Source organism: Chaetomium strumarium, assembly GCF_033439665.1.
Source record: "Chaetomium strumarium strain CBS 333.67 chromosome Unknown B0T15scaffold_5, whole genome shotgun sequence".
Classification (NCBI taxonomy): domain Eukaryota; kingdom Fungi; phylum Ascomycota; class Sordariomycetes; order Sordariales; family Chaetomiaceae; genus Chaetomium; species Chaetomium strumarium.
In genome coordinates this window covers 2,308,399-2,326,800 of record NW_026944433.1, presented here as the reverse complement: position 1 = coordinate 2,326,800, position 18,402 = coordinate 2,308,399, and the positions used below count along the sequence as shown (strand labels likewise).

The 18,402-nt window shown below is 57.8% G+C and overlaps 6 protein-coding genes across 6 annotated transcripts; 4 read left to right on the top strand and 2 right to left on the bottom strand.

Moving 5' to 3' along the window:
* Positions 1 to 353: 353 nt before the first annotated feature.
* B0T15DRAFT_537026 (glycosyltransferase family 34 protein) lies at positions 354 to 2,296 on the top strand. The gene is made up of 3 exons (XM_062869589.1): positions 354 to 1,120; positions 1,191 to 1,618; positions 1,682 to 2,296. Exons 1-3 carry the CDS (start codon positions 820 to 822, stop codon positions 1,898 to 1,900), a joined length of 948 nt encoding a protein of 315 aa, XP_062720375.1. The 5' UTR covers positions 354 to 819; the 3' UTR covers positions 1,901 to 2,296.
* A 428-nt stretch (positions 2,297 to 2,724) lies between these two features.
* On the top strand, positions 2,725 to 4,865 carry B0T15DRAFT_247886 (pyridoxal phosphate-dependent transferase). The gene is made up of 3 exons (XM_062863136.1): positions 2,725 to 2,992; positions 3,188 to 3,793; positions 3,855 to 4,865. Exons 1-3 carry the CDS (start codon positions 2,883 to 2,885, stop codon positions 4,852 to 4,854), a joined length of 1,716 nt encoding a protein of 571 aa, XP_062720374.1. The 5' UTR covers positions 2,725 to 2,882; the 3' UTR covers positions 4,855 to 4,865.
* Positions 4,866 to 5,425: 560 nt separating this feature from the next.
* Positions 5,426 to 7,483, bottom strand: B0T15DRAFT_247918 (mitochondrial branched-chain alpha-ketoacid dehydrogenase kinase-domain-containing protein). The gene is made up of 4 exons (XM_062863137.1): positions 7,161 to 7,483; positions 6,959 to 7,107; positions 5,899 to 6,893; positions 5,426 to 5,832 (listed from the first exon to the last, which is right to left on the bottom strand). The coding sequence occupies exons 1-4, from the start codon at positions 7,273 to 7,275 to the stop codon at positions 5,769 to 5,771; spliced, it is 1,323 nt and encodes a 440-aa protein (XP_062720373.1). The 5' UTR covers positions 7,276 to 7,483; the 3' UTR covers positions 5,426 to 5,768.
* Positions 7,484 to 9,003: 1,520 nt separating this feature from the next.
* B0T15DRAFT_558450 (uncharacterized protein) lies at positions 9,004 to 12,299 on the top strand. The gene is made up of 2 exons (XM_062870471.1): positions 9,004 to 11,558; positions 11,663 to 12,299. The coding sequence occupies exons 1-2, from the start codon at positions 9,285 to 9,287 to the stop codon at positions 12,092 to 12,094; spliced, it is 2,706 nt and encodes a 901-aa protein (XP_062720372.1). The 5' UTR covers positions 9,004 to 9,284; the 3' UTR covers positions 12,095 to 12,299.
* An 804-nt stretch (positions 12,300 to 13,103) lies between these two features.
* On the top strand, positions 13,104 to 15,438 carry B0T15DRAFT_247821 (uncharacterized protein). The gene is made up of 2 exons (XM_062863135.1): positions 13,104 to 14,055; positions 14,126 to 15,438. The coding sequence occupies exons 1-2, from the start codon at positions 13,258 to 13,260 to the stop codon at positions 15,275 to 15,277; spliced, it is 1,950 nt and encodes a 649-aa protein (XP_062720371.1). The 5' UTR covers positions 13,104 to 13,257; the 3' UTR covers positions 15,278 to 15,438.
* On the bottom strand, positions 15,438 to 18,000 carry B0T15DRAFT_247815 (uncharacterized protein). The gene is made up of 4 exons (XM_062863134.1): positions 17,341 to 18,000; positions 16,993 to 17,282; positions 16,833 to 16,935; positions 15,438 to 16,770 (listed from the first exon to the last, which is right to left on the bottom strand). Exons 1-4 carry the CDS (start codon positions 17,756 to 17,758, stop codon positions 15,599 to 15,601), a joined length of 1,983 nt encoding a protein of 660 aa, XP_062720370.1. The 5' UTR covers positions 17,759 to 18,000; the 3' UTR covers positions 15,438 to 15,598.
* Positions 18,001 to 18,402: the final 402 nt, after the last annotated feature.

Here is an 18,402-nt window from a genome sequence, read left to right as displayed (position 1 = left end):
TACGAGCCTTGAGCGTTACAGATGTAGTAAAAATCTTCGGGTTTTTCGTAACCGACTACAGCCTGGGAACCGCGTCCTAGCCCAGCCGCCACCTACCCAGTAGGTGCCCGCTCCCTAGGTACCACGCCCCAACGATCTAGCCGGCTAGCTTTTTGCCCTTGCTGTCTCTCCGTAATTTTTACCCACATACTTTGGCTGCGATCTTCCTTCTCAGTGCTACCTAAGTTGGAGGTGAGGTTGAACTGCTTCATTATTGGAGAATCAGGGTTAGGGCTGCAACTGCAAGTCCCACGATAAGCTTATCAAAGGCCCTGCTTATCATCATTTCTAAATGTGCTGTTGTAACGTGCCAGGATTGAAGGAGGGAGTGTTTTGCGATGAATCTACTCTGAATCGGATATCGCAGGGATCAATTCGTCTCCTCGTGTACTCTGCGCTTGTAGCACCGGGGCGACTCGCTGTACGAGCCCTCCCGATCTCGCTCAATGTCTTGATGTGGACCTACGTGCAACGCAAGCACAAACTCTCCAGGACATGATCGCTGATACGATCGACGCAACCCGCAACGTCGTCTCCTGAGTACATCAGCGTCGCGTTGACCGTTGTCCTTCCGATTCAGTCCCAGTCGCTGGTTGTCTTCGGCGAAGAGACCGAATTCGCGACGTCACACGGACTCTCACCTGCGCATCCGGCGGTGTCTTCATCGTTCCGTCCCGTTCGACATCGGCTGCTCCTAACCCGAAATCCCGGGACTGGTCCCCGGCGCATTGGTCTCGCTCTAGGCCTAGGGACCGCTCCCCGGGCCTCCCGCTGCCCGCGATGCACTTCGCACTACCCCCGCGAAAAACATCACATCCTCCGCCGTATGTGCCGCGCTCGACGCGACTGCCGGGCCTACGAAAAACCCGCCTCAAGCTCATCGCGCTCGCGGGTCTCGCCTTCCTCGCTCTCGTATACCTCATCACTCGACCAAGTAGCGGCGGGCATGCTGCGCGCGCACAGCGAGCTCCCAGGGGCAACCCGCCTGTCGTTCTGGTCACGGTGCTAGACCATAGCAAATACACCAAGGCGTATCTGGATGCGGTCAAGGAGAACAGGAGGCAATATGCCGAGAAGCACGGTATGCCGCGGTCGTGAATGCAAAAAGTAGCATGCGATAGGGCCTAACAGGGTTTGACACACATACACAGGGTACCAAACGCTCATCGCGCAAGTAGGCGACTACGATCTCAAAGGCGCGCCTTTCTCCTGGACAGCTGTCCCCGCTGTGCGCCATGCACTGTCGAAGTACCCCGACTGCCACTACGTGTGGTACCTTGATGCCAACAGCTTCATCATGAACCCCAAGCTGAAGGTTGAGGAGCACATCATGCAGTCCTCGAGGCTGGATGAGCTCATGAAGAAGGACTTCCCCGTCGTCCCGCCGGATAGCATCATTAAGACTTTCAGCCATCTTAAGGGGCAGGACGTGGACTTCGTTGTCACGCAGGACAAGGAGGGGCTGTCGCCGGGCAGCCTCATCGTCCGGAACGGCGACTGGGCCAAGTTCTTTCTGGAGACATGGTTCGACCCGCTGTATCGGAGCTACAACTTCCAAAAAGCGGAGAAGCATGCCCTGGTGAGTCAAAATGAACCGGCAAGCCGGAAACCGAAATGGCGGCTTTCTAATTTTGTGGTGCAGGAACATATCGTGCAATGGCACCCGACCATCCTCGCCCGGATGGCCATTGTCGACCAGCGGCTCATGAACGCGTATAACAAGGGCGCCAAAGAAGCCTTGTACCAGAACGGAGACCTGGCGGTCAGGTTCCCTGATTGCGAGACGTCGGGGGGAAAGGCATGCGAGACCGAGACCGAGTCGTTTGTGCAGGCATGGCGAAGGCTCTTTGAGATCTCATAATGAGTAAGGAACACATTGACACGACCGACGCGGGTACTCTCCCATCAGGGGCCCGCATGCTAGACTATTGCGCTCGAACCTAGGTTCGGACTTGAGCTTATTTTGAACGTCGGGGTTGGTGTCCTCAAAAATAAGAGGGCGTCAAGGTTTTGCGCTTTTGGCATGTATGGGATGGTGACCAAGCGGAAGTGGTGTCCTCACCTCCACGGGGCATTGATAAAAATAAAGATGTGTAAGAAGGTACATGAGTTGCTGCTTGCTAATGAGGGCTTGGGTCAATGGGTGACTTGTCTGATAATGCGAGCTTGACCCACGACTGTTGGGGTCCAGGTGTGCGTTAAGTACCAGACAATCATATCTATCAACATGTCTAGACACCTTTCAGGACTTGGCCGTGTCCTTTCCTATGGTTCCAATCTGCTTCCATACTTCTCCGTGAAGGACTTCAGGAACTCCCCCTTCTTGATTGCAAAACCGGGTGTAAGCCGAGGATGCAACGCTACCTAGACATAAGGTATGTATGGGATTCCCCGAATATTCGGTGCTGTCAATGAGGCGACGTTGATTTCCGAAATAGGCTCTACCGCCTTTGATCGAGTGACTCAAAGGTGCCCGGGCATTGGCACAAAGCATGGAGGGCTCAGCCGATGATATCACACCTCAACCTTGGGAGCATGTGATAGCTCGGGTAACGGCATCGGTGGGGCGAAGACAGGGCATTTTTCGGGCCCTGTCTCTGCCTGCTCTCCACGAACCGGGCCCCGCGGCGTGCCGCGGGTGTGATGCAAAAGGGCCGGGGTGCCCCCTGCTGCGCAGCACAGATCCGAGCTGCAAGCGTTATGGATAGAACCGAGCTCCAACTGCGCTCTTACCGTGCCTTCCGAATTAAACTCCTCAATCTTTTCCATGTCCATTTCTTGCTGACCACGCCGTCAATACCGGCTGCCTACTCGGACGGTGAAGCAGTTGTCCGCTGCAAAAGATGCCGGGAACGTCGCGCATGCCCGTCAGCCTGCGGGAGGGCTTCAACAATGTCCGGAAGAGGTCGCGGGTGACTCGGGGCAACCCGTTGGAGATGTTGAGCTTGGATCTGTCAGTGGCTGTCCCTTGACCCATTTTCTTACTGTTGTAATGCACCCCTCACGGGCGGAAAGCTTATGGCTTCCCGTCCCTCCAACTCGGCAACCAGAGCAGTTCCGAATACAGCCCCCAAATCAGCGCCAAGCCACTCTCGGACATCAAGAGTAGTAGAGAAGAAATTGCGCTAACATAGGCATGATGAGTTAGAGTTCGTAACATCGTCTTCTTCCTCTTCGTTCTGCGCTGGACCCGCCGCGCGCTCTGGAAGCTAAAGGGTCGGGGTCTGCTGGGCACGCTTGCCGAGGTCTATACCGATGTGCGACGGGTCCTGTATGGATGGTTTCTCAGGATGCCCGGCGTGCGCACCAAGGTGCGAAAACAGGTCGATGAGGCGATCGCCCAGGTCCAGTCCAAGATCGTACCAGCGAACATGACGCGGTACCTGACGCTGCCTAAGGAAGGGTGGGCCGAGGACGCTGTGCGAACCGAACTCGAGACCCTTGCCAATATGGACCACACACGCTGGGAGGACGGATACGTCTCGGGCGCGGTGTATCACGGCGAGGATGACCTGCTGAAACTGCAGACTGAGGCGTATGGCAAGTTCACGGTGGCGAATCCGATCCATCCGGATGTGTTTCCTGGCGTGAGGAAGATGGAGGCCGAGGTGGTGGCCATGGTGCTGAACCTGTTCAATGCGCCGCCCGGGGCTGCGGGAGTGAGCACCAGTGGTGGAACAGAGAGTATCCTGATGGCCTGTCTGAGCGCAAGACAGAAGGCCTACGTCGAACGGGGCGTCACTGAACCGGAGATGTAACCACAAGATTCCCTATGGCCTTGTACGTTCGGAATACCTGCTAACAGAGTCCCCTAGGATCCTTCCCGAAACGGCACACACAGCCTTCCGCAAGGCCGGCGAGTATTTCAAGATCAAGATCCACCTGGTCGCATGTCCGGCACCAAACTACCAAGTGGACATGCGCCGTGTGTCCCGGCTCATCAACAGCAACACCATCCTCCTCGTCGGCTCTGCGCCAAACTTCCCGCACGGCATCATCGACGACATTGCCGCGCTCTCCAAGCTCGCCCTCAAGAAGCGCATCCCGCTCCACGTAGACTGCTGCCTCGGCTCCTTCCTGGTCCCCTTCCTCGACAAAGCCGGCTTCGAGACCGTCCCCTTCGACTTCCGCCTCAAGGGCGTCACCTCCATCTCCTGCGACACGCACAAGTACGGCTTCGCGCCCAAGGGCAACAGCACCGTGCTCTACCGCACCCAGGCCCTGCGCACCTACCAGTACTTCGTCGACCCGTCCTGGTCTGGCGGCGTGTACGCGTCCCCGGGCATCGCCGGCTCGCGGCCCGGCGCGCTGATCGCCGCCTGCTGGGCCTCTCTCGTGTCGGTCGGCGAGGCCGGCTACCTGGCCTCGTGCGCCCAGATCGTCGGCTCGACCAAGAAGCTGCTGCACCACATCCAGACGCACCCGACCCTGTCGGCGGAGCTCGAGATCCTGGGCAACCCGCTGGTGAGCGTGCTCGCGTTCCGGGCCAAGTCGCTGAACATCTACGACATCGCAGACGGCATGAGCGCGCGCGGCTGGCACCTCAACGCGCTGCAGAACCCGGCGGCCATGCACGTGGCCATGACGCTGCCGCTGGCCAAGGTGTGGGAGCGGCTGGCCGCCGATCTTGAGGCGGTCGTCGAGGCGGAGAGGGAAAAGGAGCGCGTGCGGCTGGTGGAGGGCAAGAAGACGCGGGGCGGCGCGGACAAGGGCGGGGATGCGGCCGCGCTGTATGGCGTCGCGGGCAGCCTGCCGAATAAGAGCGTCGTGGTGGATTTGGCGACGGGATTCTTGGATTTGTTGTACAAGGCATAAGTGATTCTTGTACAATTATTATTAGCATTGTTCTGGTTCGGGTGCAGATGGGTGGCTGCGTTCCTTCTCTTTGCATATACGGTACCTAGGTGCATTGAAAGAGAACTGTGTGTGGGTGTAAGGAAGGGGTTTGTTTGTACGTAGATCAGGACGCTTGATTCTGTAAACACACAAAGGTAGGTATGCACATCCATTATGATCCATACGAACGAACCTACCCGGGCACATATGAATACATAGGTAGGTTGGTAGCTATATGCACTGCATAGGTAATGTTGAAGCTCATTCCTTCGCCTGCTTCCTCCTCCCTAACCCCTCCCTTGTCAATTTCAAACGTTTCCATATGTTCTACGTCGTACATACAATCCACGCGACCAAGTTCAATTATTTGGTGTGTGTGCGGCAGTGCTGCTTCATAGACAAATAGCCTACCCTCAAACCTGAAGCAATGGGGTGAGAGACCCCCCTTCCCTGTCCTATCCTATAACGAGCGCCGGTTTCCCATGCAATAAAATAATGACTTTGTTATTGAAACCTTTCGGACTCTGAGGGCGCATGAGGAGCCCAACAACAGTGAACATCAGCCCACCCAGGGGAAGCAGAAACGCTTGGGTGGATATCAGTAGCCACACATCTCCCCACTACCTCCGTAAGGCCCGGCGTATCGTATCGAGGCGTCAAACAAAATCATTTCAAAGCTCGCGATCGCTCCCTCGAATGGGCTGATATTGTCCCTGGTCAATGGCTGACGCCGACGCCGGGTTGACGGTGGCTTCGACGTCGCCGACCTGCCTCCGCTCTGTAATCTCCAACGGGGCCGGGTTCTTGAGGCGCTTGCGCAACAGGTATCGCATTGGCAGCGTCAATCCTCGGGGCGACGAGGATGAACCAGTCCCCCTCCTGACGGCGTATTCCTATTGCAGAGGCTCCGACGAACTAGACAGACGATTCAGGTGCAGGTAGACGTCCGTCCCGTAGCTGTGCGAGGAGGGTTAGCATGCAGAACAAACGTATCGGGAAGAGGATCTAAGGACGCAAGCTTACCCCTCCATGCTGATCAACTTCAGGTCGCCACCGAAATACCTCGCGTACAGTCGCGATATCGGCAGGCCGTAGCCGAAGCCGGCCATGGGCGCCTTGAAATCGCTCTTATCAAAGTCCGGGTCAAGGTTCGGCGTGCGGTCGACGGTGGTGTACATGTAGGTCCAAACAAGCGGGATGGCGCTGCGCGGAATGCCACCGCCCTCGTCTGAAATCTTGATAGTAATATCTTCCTTGCCCTCCGCTACGATCACTTTGGTGACCGGGAACTCCTGCTTGTCCTGGCCGTGGGTCTCGACAACGGCGCGCAGCGAGTTCTTGAGCGTCTCGAAGAGCATGTGCGACAGGTGGCCCGGCACATACATGAAGTTGAGATTCGGGTCGCACACGAGTTGGATCTTCGGCGCTTCAAACAAACCGTAGTGGTCCTCACACACGAAACGTGCGTTCTCAATAGCCTCCTGAGCCAGCTCCTTGACGTACGTTTTGGTGCAGATGATGCCGACATATGAGGGGTCCCGGTAGTGACTTTGGTCTGTCAACGCAATGTGCTGGCCGATCAGCATGCGTATGCCAATGCGGGACATGTAAAACCGGTCGAGGAACGACTGTATGTTGTTGTCGATCAGCATCCGTTGCCGCCTGCGCTTCCACTCGAGGATTCCCTGCGCCATCGTGGTCACGACACTATCGTGCCTCCGTTTAATGCGATGCAGCGTCTGCGCGAATTTCTGGTTGTACAGTTGTAGTTCGGGCGGCCAATCGCCTGTGTCGTCCACCATCGCAAAGTATCTCCGTGTCGTAGGGAACCTGCCCTTTGCCCAGCCGTTGTTGTTATTGTTGCTGCCGTTCCAAGAACTGTATTGCCCCTCCTCGATGCTCGGGTTCGGTGTCGCCTCGCTCAGCCACGAGTTGCTTTTACCTGCCATCTTCGCCGGTCTCATCAACCTCTCCCGTACATCTCTGGGAAGCTCTGGTCTGGGAAAAGTGGTGAGTTCCTGGAGCAGGGGGTCTTAGTGAGTCATCCGCTTCGGGCGCCGGGATGTCAGAAGGGAGGGCGTACCTCAAACGACTGCGCATACCAGTCCGCCACCTTCTTCACCGACGGCATCTCATTGAGTCCGTCAGGGAGAGTTTCGAGCTCTTGGACACGGTGGGCAAGTCGGATGGGGAGTTCCTCGGCGAGGAACTGCGAGGCGCGGAATAAGGTGCCTGTGGAGAGCGTCAGCAGGGAGCGCTCAAGAGACGAGTTGGTCGCCGCTCACCAGTCGACGGCTTCTCGCCGAACTGGACCATCTGGCGCAGGCTTACACCGGTAGCCGGAAAGCTTGCATAGTGCCGGATGGTGTCCATCAGCTTCTCGCTCCTCTTCCACGACATATTGGCGGCTCAGGCTTCGCCAATTGGACTCCGTGGATGATGCTGTGGTCGTGTAGCGTGCAGCATGAGGACAGGGAGGTTGTCCCGTGGCGTGACAGAAGTTACGGAGGGTGGTTTGAGCAATGTAAGCGTAGCAAGCCGTTCGTAGGCGTGGAGTCGAAATGGAGTCAGCTATGCCGAGGCAGACGGATCCGAGCGCCTTCAATGACGCAACCGGGATGCCGAATGCAGTACAAAAGTAGGTACACAGGGAGGAGTCCGGTCAACAACGGCGCCGATTGCGCGCGAACATCAGCGTCCTCGTCGGCATCGAGAATGGTGTACTCCAGGTTGGGGATGGAGGAGAGAGCGGGAGAGGCGGGGCCGGGAAGTTTATCAAGGAAGTTTAAGGTACTAGTACTGTTAGACTCTTGGAGATGCGTCAGAAGCTCGTGTGCTTTTTCCGGGCCATGCCGCTGGAGCTCGGAGCCAGAGTTGTCTGCGGTGGATTCGGCACTGCAGCCCCGCCTGCCCGTGCCCCCTCGCTAGGCCCCTCGCTAGCTGCATCTGTTCAGACAAAACGGGGTGGCTGGCTGCGTTCGTGACCATTTAACGACAACGACTTTGCAAATGGGCGGTGGCGTCCTGTACCAGTGCACATACATAATGTACTGTTACCCCACAGGTTGCCATGCTGCACAGAGGCACGGCGCAAGTTGTTCCTGGAATTAGCTCAATGGAGTTTGATGCTTCGTTTCAGGGCAGCGTCTCACATGAATCATTCTCTCTTGACAACAAGCCGGAACGTTCCACGGAGTCTATGTTTGACTTGTGGCACATTTTCCATCATCAACCAGTCAAGATACGTAGCTTAAGGTACTAGTAGTTAGCAATCTCCGTGACTGGGTTTATTAGCGACGGTGATGGCTCAACTATGCACTTTAAGGGACATTGCACATGCTCCTTTTTTCAACTGTCTCTGCACGTTTGCTTACTCTGCAGCTTGCTGACTCACATGTGCGCAATCTACGGAAAATATACTGTGTGATCTCTGTGGCTGCAGCAAGCCTGGAGCTATCTGAGTCTCACGTATGTAGATCAATTTCAGCTGCGTCGAGTTGACAGGTCCCTCTACGTGGGATTCGGACGGGAAAAGGTGGTTATTCACTACTCCGTAAAGACTTCTGTTTCTAATAAGCCTGCCTTGCAGGTTGATGAGAGCCTTCTGAAATGAGGAATTCGCCCAGAATATGGAGTTTACCCCGGATCTGCACAGTGCGGTGGATGTCTCAGCTCGTCAACTCCCGAGCTGCTCGGCCCAGCCCGGTTGTAACGTCGGGCTAGCGTCCGGACGGGCGGAAAACGCTCGGGCGCGGCCGGACAGATAGGGTGTAGGTGTCGCACACCGAGGCGACACCGAGGCGAGGTAGGTGGCCTTCCAGTTTCTTTCGTCTTTGAGAGTTTTCAGCGTCTTGGTAGAGTCAATTTGGGCCAGGGACACTTGGTCCGGCTGGGCCATGGTTCGCGGTGTATTGATACGAAACGATACCAACAAAATACAAAGAAAACCTGGAGGAAACCACCGGTAGTGTAATACTTGTAACCTAAATGGAAGTGGGAAAGAAAAGGCAAAGAAGACACAGAGGAAATGGTGATTGGTGAGCAGGGGACACATCTGTGACAGACATGATTGGCGCTTTCCCCAAGCAGGTGCATTGGTGTTTCAACACCGTTGTCATTCACCTGGACAACGCATGAGTGGAGCCCGATGAATCGTGGAGAATCACCTCACCCATCGCGCTCATCCTCTGTGCGAACGATCATAATGCATGTAATTACAGTTTCATGTTATTCAAGAAAGACCAGTTGAAGACGTTTCATGTGAAGTCTTCTGCAGTGAGACCGGCTGAGCAGATCACTAAGATTGCGAACATGCATACTTGATTGCCTGACCCTTTCTGTCCTCTCACCGCAATCCGATTTTCACCACTTTGACTGAGAGCTGTGGAAGGTCCGGTCAACGACTTCAGATGAACGACCCGGACGATGTCGCCCCGGGCTCGGGCGACGATGACTGGGAGCTCAACTTCTCCCCGTCAATCTCCTCTCTTTCATCCTTTGCGCCAGAGGAGTTCTCTCTCATATCACATCGCGCATTACTAGACCCAACGCCAGATTCAGGCCATGTAACACAACCGACTTCACCTCGACGACAACCCCAACAACAACTGCATGGAGACCGCCACAATCTCAATAATGGTCATAATCGCCCGCCCACTCAAACCCACTACCAACAACAACAACAACAACAACAACAACAACAACAACAACAACAACAACAACAACAACAACAACAACAACCACAAAAAGCCGACTCAGAACAAGAAGAGCGAGAACGAGAACGGTCCCGCCAAAAACAGCACACCCCACCGCTCCAGCGCCCGCCACTGGGCAAACAACCTCAGCATCACCTCACATCCTCAGCAGCGCAGATCTCCATCCCAATCCAGAACCTGCACACGCCGCCCCCAACGTCGCCCCGCCGCAGGCCAGGCCTCCTCTCCCGCTTACCGTCAGCAAACTATCATGCCGCTGCCGCTGCTGGTGCTGGTGCTGGTGCTGGTGCTGGTGCTGGTGCTGGCGCTAATAATCATGGTGGCGGAATCACCTCGCCAACAACAACCAACATGAGCAGCAGGAGTAGCAACAGCAGCACCCTCGGCAGTCGTCTCGGCCTGCACATGGGTAGGGGCACGGGACGGGGCGTGGGGCTGGGTGCCGGGCTGCCTATCTCGCCTTTGGGGATGCATCGGGCCGGGCCGCCGAAGGGCTATGGGCTTGGGCTTGGGGCTGGGCGGGGGCAGCTGGTCGCGGAGGAGGAGCAGGAGGGGGTGCGGGGCCAAGGGGGAGAGGAAGAAGACGGCCAGGGGCAGGGGCAGGGGCAAAGGCAGAGTCCGAGCCGGGTGCGTTTTGCAGCCGAGGAGGAAAAAGGGGGAGAAGGGAAAGAGGAGGAGGGAGAGGAGGAAGAAGAAGAAGAGAAGGGGCAAGAGGAGGGTAGGGGGTTTGATGACCAAGATGGAGACCAAGGACACGACAAGGTGGATAAGGGCTCAAATCCGGCCGGAGAGTTTTGGTATGGACGTGACGATGATGATGCGGATGACGAAGATGATGGGACTCGCCTTAGTGTGGCGGAGGACGTCCATGTGCACGAGGATGAAGACTCTGTCGGGTACCAAGACTCCGAGAGGGAGGAGAGCTCGTTCTGGCGTGATGGGGAGACGCTAGGGGGCCATCCGGTCGGGGAAGACGACGGCCACGATGACCACGACGACCACGTTCACCCTGATGAGAATCCACGCAATTTCAATGATGCTCAGGAGGAGGAGAGTTCTTTCTGGCATGATGACGGGACACAGAATGCGGGTGACGCGACTGGCAAACAACGGGACGAGGCTGACGTGCTGCATGGTGACCCACAGAAGGAAGAGGAAGGGGACGAGGAACGGAGATGGCATGAGAGTGTGCCAGGAGATGAAGAAGAAATCATCGAGGTTGATACAGAAAACCTCCCGCCGGCTAGGGTTGAGCTTATGGAGCGGCTCTGCGACCTGGTGCAGAGGCTTTCTTCGGCGAAGGTGGGCGGCGGCATGGAGGCGGACGTCCTTGACGTCTTACATTCCAAGGTTGATGAGATGGAAGAGCTCCTGCTGTTGGCGGAGGAGACCGCCCTGGTGGAGGCCACGGCGGAAATGGAAGGGCCAGTCGAGGAGCAGTCACAGCCAGCGTCACAACCAGAGGAACAAGCACAGGAGCGACCGGAGGATCAACTGGAAGGTCAATCGGAAGGTCAACCGCAAACTCGACCACAGGCAGCGGAACAAGCGGAAGCGGAGATCGAGGCTCCTTCGGAGCCCAGAACACAAAGTGAAGGGAAGAGGGACGCAGCGACACAGGTGGAAGAAGAGGCGCTGGGAGAGGTCAGGTCCGGGTATAGGGATGACAGCCGGCCATCCAGGGGTCGGTCACCGGCCGCGCCCCCGGTAGCGCTGTTACAACCAGGAGACCAAGATATCCGCGACCTAACGAGCCCCAGCCCGCTCCCCTGGCTCACGAGCAATTTCCGGTTCTCGGAACTAGACATATCCCCGACGCGCTCGCAACCGGAGCTAGCGGCCGCGACGAATGAGGCTTTAGAGGCGGCGAAGCGAGCCGCCCAAGCTCAGATCGAGGCGGCCGAGCGGGTGGCCAGAGAAGCAGAGAGGATGAACGTCGAGCTAGCGGCGATGGTGGGACGGTTGCAGGTAAGGAAAGAAGAGTCAGACGTGAGTCTCCGCCGCTGTTCCTACGCTATCTGCCTATCTATCCTCCACGCAAACCAAAGGCCTGCTGCTTACACAACGCCCAGCATCTCCATGCCCTCCTCGTCGACCGCGCCGAAGCCGCCGCGACACGCATCCTGGACCTGGAACAAGAGATCTGCGACCTCGAAGACGACATCCTGGCCAACGAGTCCGAACTGCGGCACCTGCGGCTCAAGCTCCGGGCGGTCGAGACGGTGTGCCACGAGTTCGTGGGGCCCGACGCCGACCCGGACCTGTTCCAGAGCATCGCGAACTGGAAGGCCGACTGGGTGCTGGTGCGGGACCGCATGCTGGAGCGCAAGAAGGACCGCAAGGCGCGGCGGCTGCGGCTGCACCGAGCTGGGTGCGTCATCAGCTCACTCGAGCAGCGCGAGCAGCAGGAGGACGGATCGACCCTGACCAGCCTCGGCGGGCTGTCCATGTCGGTGTCGCTGCTGGGGTTGCGGAGTGCGAGTACGCCGCGGAAGGCTTACTGACGAGGAATTTAACTTTCTTTCTAGTGGCTTGGTTGGTATGTAATTGACGCTCTTTTTTCGAACTGTCTGTCCATGGCATACATTCATCGCCTTTGATGATTCCAGGACTACAGGACTGCGGTCGACACATGGCATGCATGCAGGGAATGGAGTTACAAATGGGAGGGTGGGGGATGAAGAAGGGCATTGCGAGGGCGGTGTAAACTGTGAGTGAGCAAGCGGCATCTGGGTTCTGGCTCCCGTCCGTAAATACGCATATAGAAAGCAGGTTAGACTACTAGTAGTAGTAAGTACTACTACTACGTCCAGTGTTGATAGCATTTGCCCTAACCCTGACCATCTCTCGGACTCCCCCCTACCTAATCTTCTATCCACCTTCCACATGTGAGCTGTTGTTCTATTTGTCATTGCTACCATACAACAGTATTCCGTACAACCCCCCAGAAGTCCCTTGCAGCTCCAACAAAGAGAGAGAGGGGAGTGTTGCACCAACAGAATCCTTCCCAGTGTTTGTTGGCTCCGGACTTCGTACCCTTCCCTACTTCGAAGTGGGTCTTCGGACTGTTTTTCGCGCTCCCGCGGTTTGTCTCCACCACAACCCGGCCGTTGGCCCGCCGCAAAAGCCGAGAAAGCTTGAATCGACGTTACTTTGCCAAACCACCAGCCAACCAGCGCAGCCGACGTCATACGGGGAAGTTCGGTCATCTGCCCGCACACAGCGCTGATCTTGAATCCTACTGCACACCTGAGGGGCTACCGTTGCCTCCAGGACCGGTAAGACCGCCAATGCGCCGCAAGATGGACCCTGACCGAAGTGCCCTGTTTTGCTTCAGGCAAGCGGGCTGCCCGGGATGACGTCGTGTTGGTTGGCCGGTTTGTACACTAAAACAGAGCCATGTTGTTCCCCGCGCGGATAAACAGCCTCGAAGAGTGGATATCAAGTTTGAGTGTGATGGCCGGGTGCTGCGGGGACTGAGAGTTCGAGACGGATATGTTACTGGTACTCAAGGTACATATATAACGCCGATCGCCACTGCCACCCACCCATCCATCCATCCATTTCCATTCGTGCACCACAACACATCTTTCTTTCTCTCTCACGCGCGTGTTGGACTTCCTTCCACTTCTCTCTCCCATCCGCGGCTGTGAAAGGTAAACAAACCATGGCCTCGGAGAAGAACCCCGACGGCTCCAGCGGCTCGCTCGGCTCCAAGGCCGAAGTCGAACACCATGACCTGCAGAACGGCAAAGGGCAAGGAGCTGCTATCCCCGCGGGTACGGACGGCCAGGGGTTTCCAGACGAGCGCCTGGCCGCCTCGCGGAAGCTTGCCAACCCCCTGGCGGGCCTGACCCCGGAGCGTCTGGCGGCCATGGGGGAGGACTACGCCCGGCTGGCGGGCCTGACCAGCGAGGAGGACCTTCGGGCCTTCCGCCTGGGGGCCATGATCGCGGGCGACCAGACGCGCGTCGACGCGGTACCGGGACTCACGGAGCGCGAGCGCGAGGTGCTGGAGCGCGAGACCACGCACAAGTGGTCGAACCCGCGCATGCTCTACTGGGTCATCGCCATCTGCTCGCTGTGCGCGGCGGTGCAGGGCATGGACGAGACGGTGGTCAACGGCGCGCAGATCTTCTACAAGGACGTGTTCGGCATCGGCACCGAGAGCCAGCGCGACACGTGGCTGCTGGGGCTGCTCAACGGCGCGCCCTACCTCTGCTGCGCCGTCGTCGGCTGCTGGCTCACCGACCCGATGAACCGCTTCTTCGGCCGCCGCGGCACCATCTTCGTCTCGTGCCTGATCTCCGCCTTGGCCTGCTTCTGGCAGGCCTTCACCAACACCTGGTGGCACATGTTCATCGCCCGCTTCTTCCTGGGCTTCGGCATCGGCCCCAAGTCGGCCACCACGCCCATCTTTGCGGCTGAGTGCTCGCCTCCTAAGCTCCGCGGTGCTCTTGTGATGGTATACACCTTTTCTTTTTCTTTTTTTTTTGAGAAAAAATGTCGGAAGGGCTAACCAATATTTTTCACAGCAATGGCAAATGTGGACAGCCTTCGGCATCATGGTAGGCTACATCGCCGACCTGGCCTTCTACTTCGTTCCGGACCGCGGCATCGAGCTGGGGCTGAACTGGCGTCTGATGATGGGCTCGGCCATGATCCCCGCCGTCGTCGTATGCTTCCTGGCCTACATCTGCCCGGAGTCCCCCCGCTGGTACCTCAGCAAGAACCGCCACCGCGATGCCTTCGCGTCGGTCTGCCAGCTGCGCTTCGAGAAGGTGCAGGCCGCCCGCGACCTCTTCTACACCTACACGCTGCTCCAGGCCGAGCAGCAGGCCATGTCGATCGGCACCGCCAGCCGCGTCAAGGAGCTCTTCACCATCCGCCGCAACCGCAACGCCATGGTCGCCTCCGAGATCGTCATGTTCATGCAGCAGTTCTGTGGCGTGAACATCATCGCGTACTTTAGCTCGGCCATCTTCGTCCAGGCCGGCTACTCGCAGGTCTCGGCGCTCGCGGCCTCGCTCGGCTTCGGCGTGATCAACTGGCTCTTCGCGCTGCCGGCCTTCTACACGATCGACACCTTCGGCCGACGCAACCTGCTGCTGACCACCTTCCCGCTCATGGCGCTCTTCATGCTCTTCACGGGCTTCTCCTTCTGGATCCCCGACGACACGCCCGCCCACATTGGCTGCATCGCGCTGGGCATCTACCTCTTCGGCATCGTCTACTCCCCCGGCGAGGGGCCCGTGCCCTTCACCTACTCGGCCGAGGCCTACCCGCTGTACATCCGGCCGATCGGCATGTCGCTCGCCACCGCCACCACCTGGTTCTTCAACTTCATCCTGGCCGTGACCTGGCCCAGCATGCTGACGGCCTTCAAGCCGCAGGGCGCCTTCGGCTGGTACGCCGGCTGGAACGTCATCGGCTTCGCGCTCGTGCTGTTCCTGGTGCCCGAGACCAAGGAGAAGACGCTCGAGGAGCTGGACGCCGTGTTCGACGTGCCCCTGCACCGCCAGGCCGCCTACGGCGCCCGCCAGGCCGTGTATTTCTGGCGTCGCTACCTGTTCCGGCGCCGCGTGGCCAAGCCGCAGCTGCCGTATGACGAGCAGGTCGCCTTCAGGGAGAAGGAGGCCCTGAGGAGGGAGGGCTTGCAGGCTAGGGATGGGAGTGCCGGGGTGTGAGGGTGTTGTAGAGTGGTAGGTAGGTGTCGTTTAGTAGGAAACTGTTGCGTATTGGGTGTTGGGTGCTCAGTGGGGTTATGGATATGACTAGGCGTGTACTGGCGTTGGGTGGTTGGCTTAGAGTTGCTTGAGATTTGGATTTAAGGTATTATGCGGACTAGGTACGGACTATAAATACCCTCATTGTAGCCCGAGACATAAGAGGCCTCGGGGTCCTTCTCCTCCATCAAATTTCTGCCCCTGAAGCGAACGCGACATGCCATCACTCTTATTTCATATATTACCCTCCCCCTTTCCCGCCCCAAATAATAACTGCTAATACTAGTACCTGGCAGAAAGGAAATCCCCCCAAGTCAACCTCCGCGACGACGATGTCTGCCTGTCATCCCGAACCACCACCGGCACCTTCTTCCGCCCCGCGCTGCCACCGTCCCTCCGTTCAGAGGCGCGAACAGCGGCAACCGACGCCGACCGCCTCTCTCTAGCTCGGTCTCGGTCCCGATCGTTACCTCGCCTGCTACTATGATCCGAGTCCCTCTCCCGGCCCGCTATCCTTCCCTTGGTCGGCTCTCTGTCTCTGTCCCTCCGCTCTCTGTTACTACTATCCCTCTCTCGGTCCCGGTCCCGGTCTCTGTCGCGATTGCGATCATGACCATGTTCTTTCTCCCGCTGCCTATCCTTGTCCCTTTCTCTTTCTCTTTCTCTGTCCCTTTCCCAGGACCCACTGCTTAGTCGTCTGGTCCGTATGCCACCCAGATCGGAACTCGAACGCTGTAGGACGTATGGAGCCTCCACGGCAACTGAGTGCCGGTGGTGCACAGGCGGAAGGGGACTGCTGGTCCGCCGCCTCGCCATAGGAGGAGGAGGCGGCGGCAGAGGGGGATCGCGCCGGATGGAGCCGTTGCTCTCGTAGATTTTCCTGCTGCTGCCGTCGTTGTCACGGTAGCTGCGTTCCTTTTGTCTCTCTCGGTCGCGGTCGCTACGTCGACGCGGATCGTGATAATCGTCACCGCGGGTTTGTTGTGCCGATCTCGGTGGTGGCGATGAGGATGAAGGAGGTCGGTATCGAGACCGGGGGCTTGATGGGCGGGATGATGATGTTGTTGTTGTTGATACCGATACTGGTACTGTCCTCCGCGCGGAAGAGTCAGGGGATCCAAGATGGGACTTCAGCGCGCCATCGAGAAGCAACCGCGCCGCTCTGTCAGGCCTTTCTGGCATCAGTCGGCGCGGGATCTGCTTTGGCAACCGCTCCGGCTTGCCGTCGAGGAGAGACTCTGCGTTGATGGGCAGAGCGGCAACCGCCTTGGCGAGCCGCTCGGCCTCCTCGTTGGGGTAGGCCCGCACGGCGAGCGTCGTCCATTGCGTCCAGCCCGCTAGTGTGAGGCCTGGCAGAGTGGGACGAGCTTTCGGTTCTGCGGGCACCAGGTAGTACTCGCAGGACAGTTGCTGGTACAGTTCTGCCAGTCTGCTGGGCGGTGCTCTGAAGATATCTTCTAAGGTGTCAACATATCGGGCTCTGGAGTGGTTGGGTGAGTTGAGCAGGAGAACGAACCTGGAAACGGGAAGACTTCAGTCTCCAGGCGATGGTGCGAGTAGAATCCCGCCATCTTCGCCGGTGTGACAACTAGTGTCTTTTGTGGCATGAACTCGTCCATCTACAAGAATTCATGAGTTAAGGATCTTCCGTGGCTGCTGGGTCATTATCGGCTTACCAGATAGCTGCCGATCCCCTTGAGTACCTGTTGCCATCTCTTCGTCGGAAGGCCGTCCCGGTCAAACAGGATGCCCCATTTTTGGTCGATGACGCTGGCTTCCTTTGCCAAACCCGGAGCAGTACCGACTGGAGGCGGAGGGACTGGGTTGCTCCAGTGGACACCAGGCGGGGGAGACTGTGGTCTGGCACTCGATGGCATGTTTGGTTCCGGCATCCTGGGAGGTCGATGGGCCGGGCCGGGCCCGCTGTCATGTCCTGCCGGGGCCGTGGGGCTCTGAATATTGCCTACTGGACAAGACATCAGATTTAGTTGAGATGGAGACGACGGAGAAAATGGGGATCATACACTCCTCCTTGATCATCTTCCTGATCTCGGTGCGCATATCCATGGAGGGAACCTGTCCGGGAAGCTTCAAGTTGGGAGGCCCAGAACTCCCTGTTGGCCCCTGAACTTGTCCATTTATCGTTGTCGGTGCTGTGGCGAATTCTTTTGGCCTCGCAACGTATGGTATGATCTTGGGATCATGGTCATCCTCCGTCTCTCCTTCCGATTCATCATAAGACTCGTCCTCCGAGCAGCTCTCTTGTATATCGGTCACCTCGTCATCGTCTGCACCGTGTCCGGGCGGCGGGGGAGGCGGGGGGAAGGCGAAGGGCCTTCCATTCCCCGAGAATGCAGGAGGAACAGCGGGAGGAGGCGGGGGAGTAGGGGGAGGAGGACCTTGCCAGCCAGTTCCGGCCCATTTCGGCAGTTGTGAAGCCATTTCAGATTTCGGCTCACAATGGAGCTTCAGGGGAAAGTGGGAACTGGGCGTGTGTGCCTGAGGGGGGAAATTGAACCCACAGCTTGAAGTTCCTGAAGATTGAGAGCGGAAGGAGCGAGACAGACTGCAAGTTGCCGACCAATCCCCAGATATACGGCTCTCTCCTCCTTCTCGCCATCTAAACCCCTGCCATATCCCTCAACTTCCGCCAACTTGTCGATGAGGTGACGAGGCTCGCATCTGCCACATGCCGGGCAACAGGACTGCATCCGGGCCGACCACCTCCATGATCACAGATCAGCGATATTCGCCTCGTCTCCCCCACCTAAACTCCGTCTATCTCTTGATGTCAGATTATCAGATTTCAAGCTCGCCAGGCATCCATTCCCTAGGTCGCACACAGAGGACCCTCTGCTTGAATCAGCCCAATTGAAAATGCCGCCGCGGCCGGATGCCTTACGAGACCAAGGAAACCTAAAAGTGCTCCGACGCACAACACCATGCAGTACGCACTATACAGCAAACCCATGTCGTTCGTGCCTCGCTCAGCATCCGAGATCATAGCCGAGTGCCATCCTACATACAACTGGGGCGGAAGTGGTGTGGCGTCTCGCACCTCTCCTCGCGGCCCGAGGCTCGAAAAA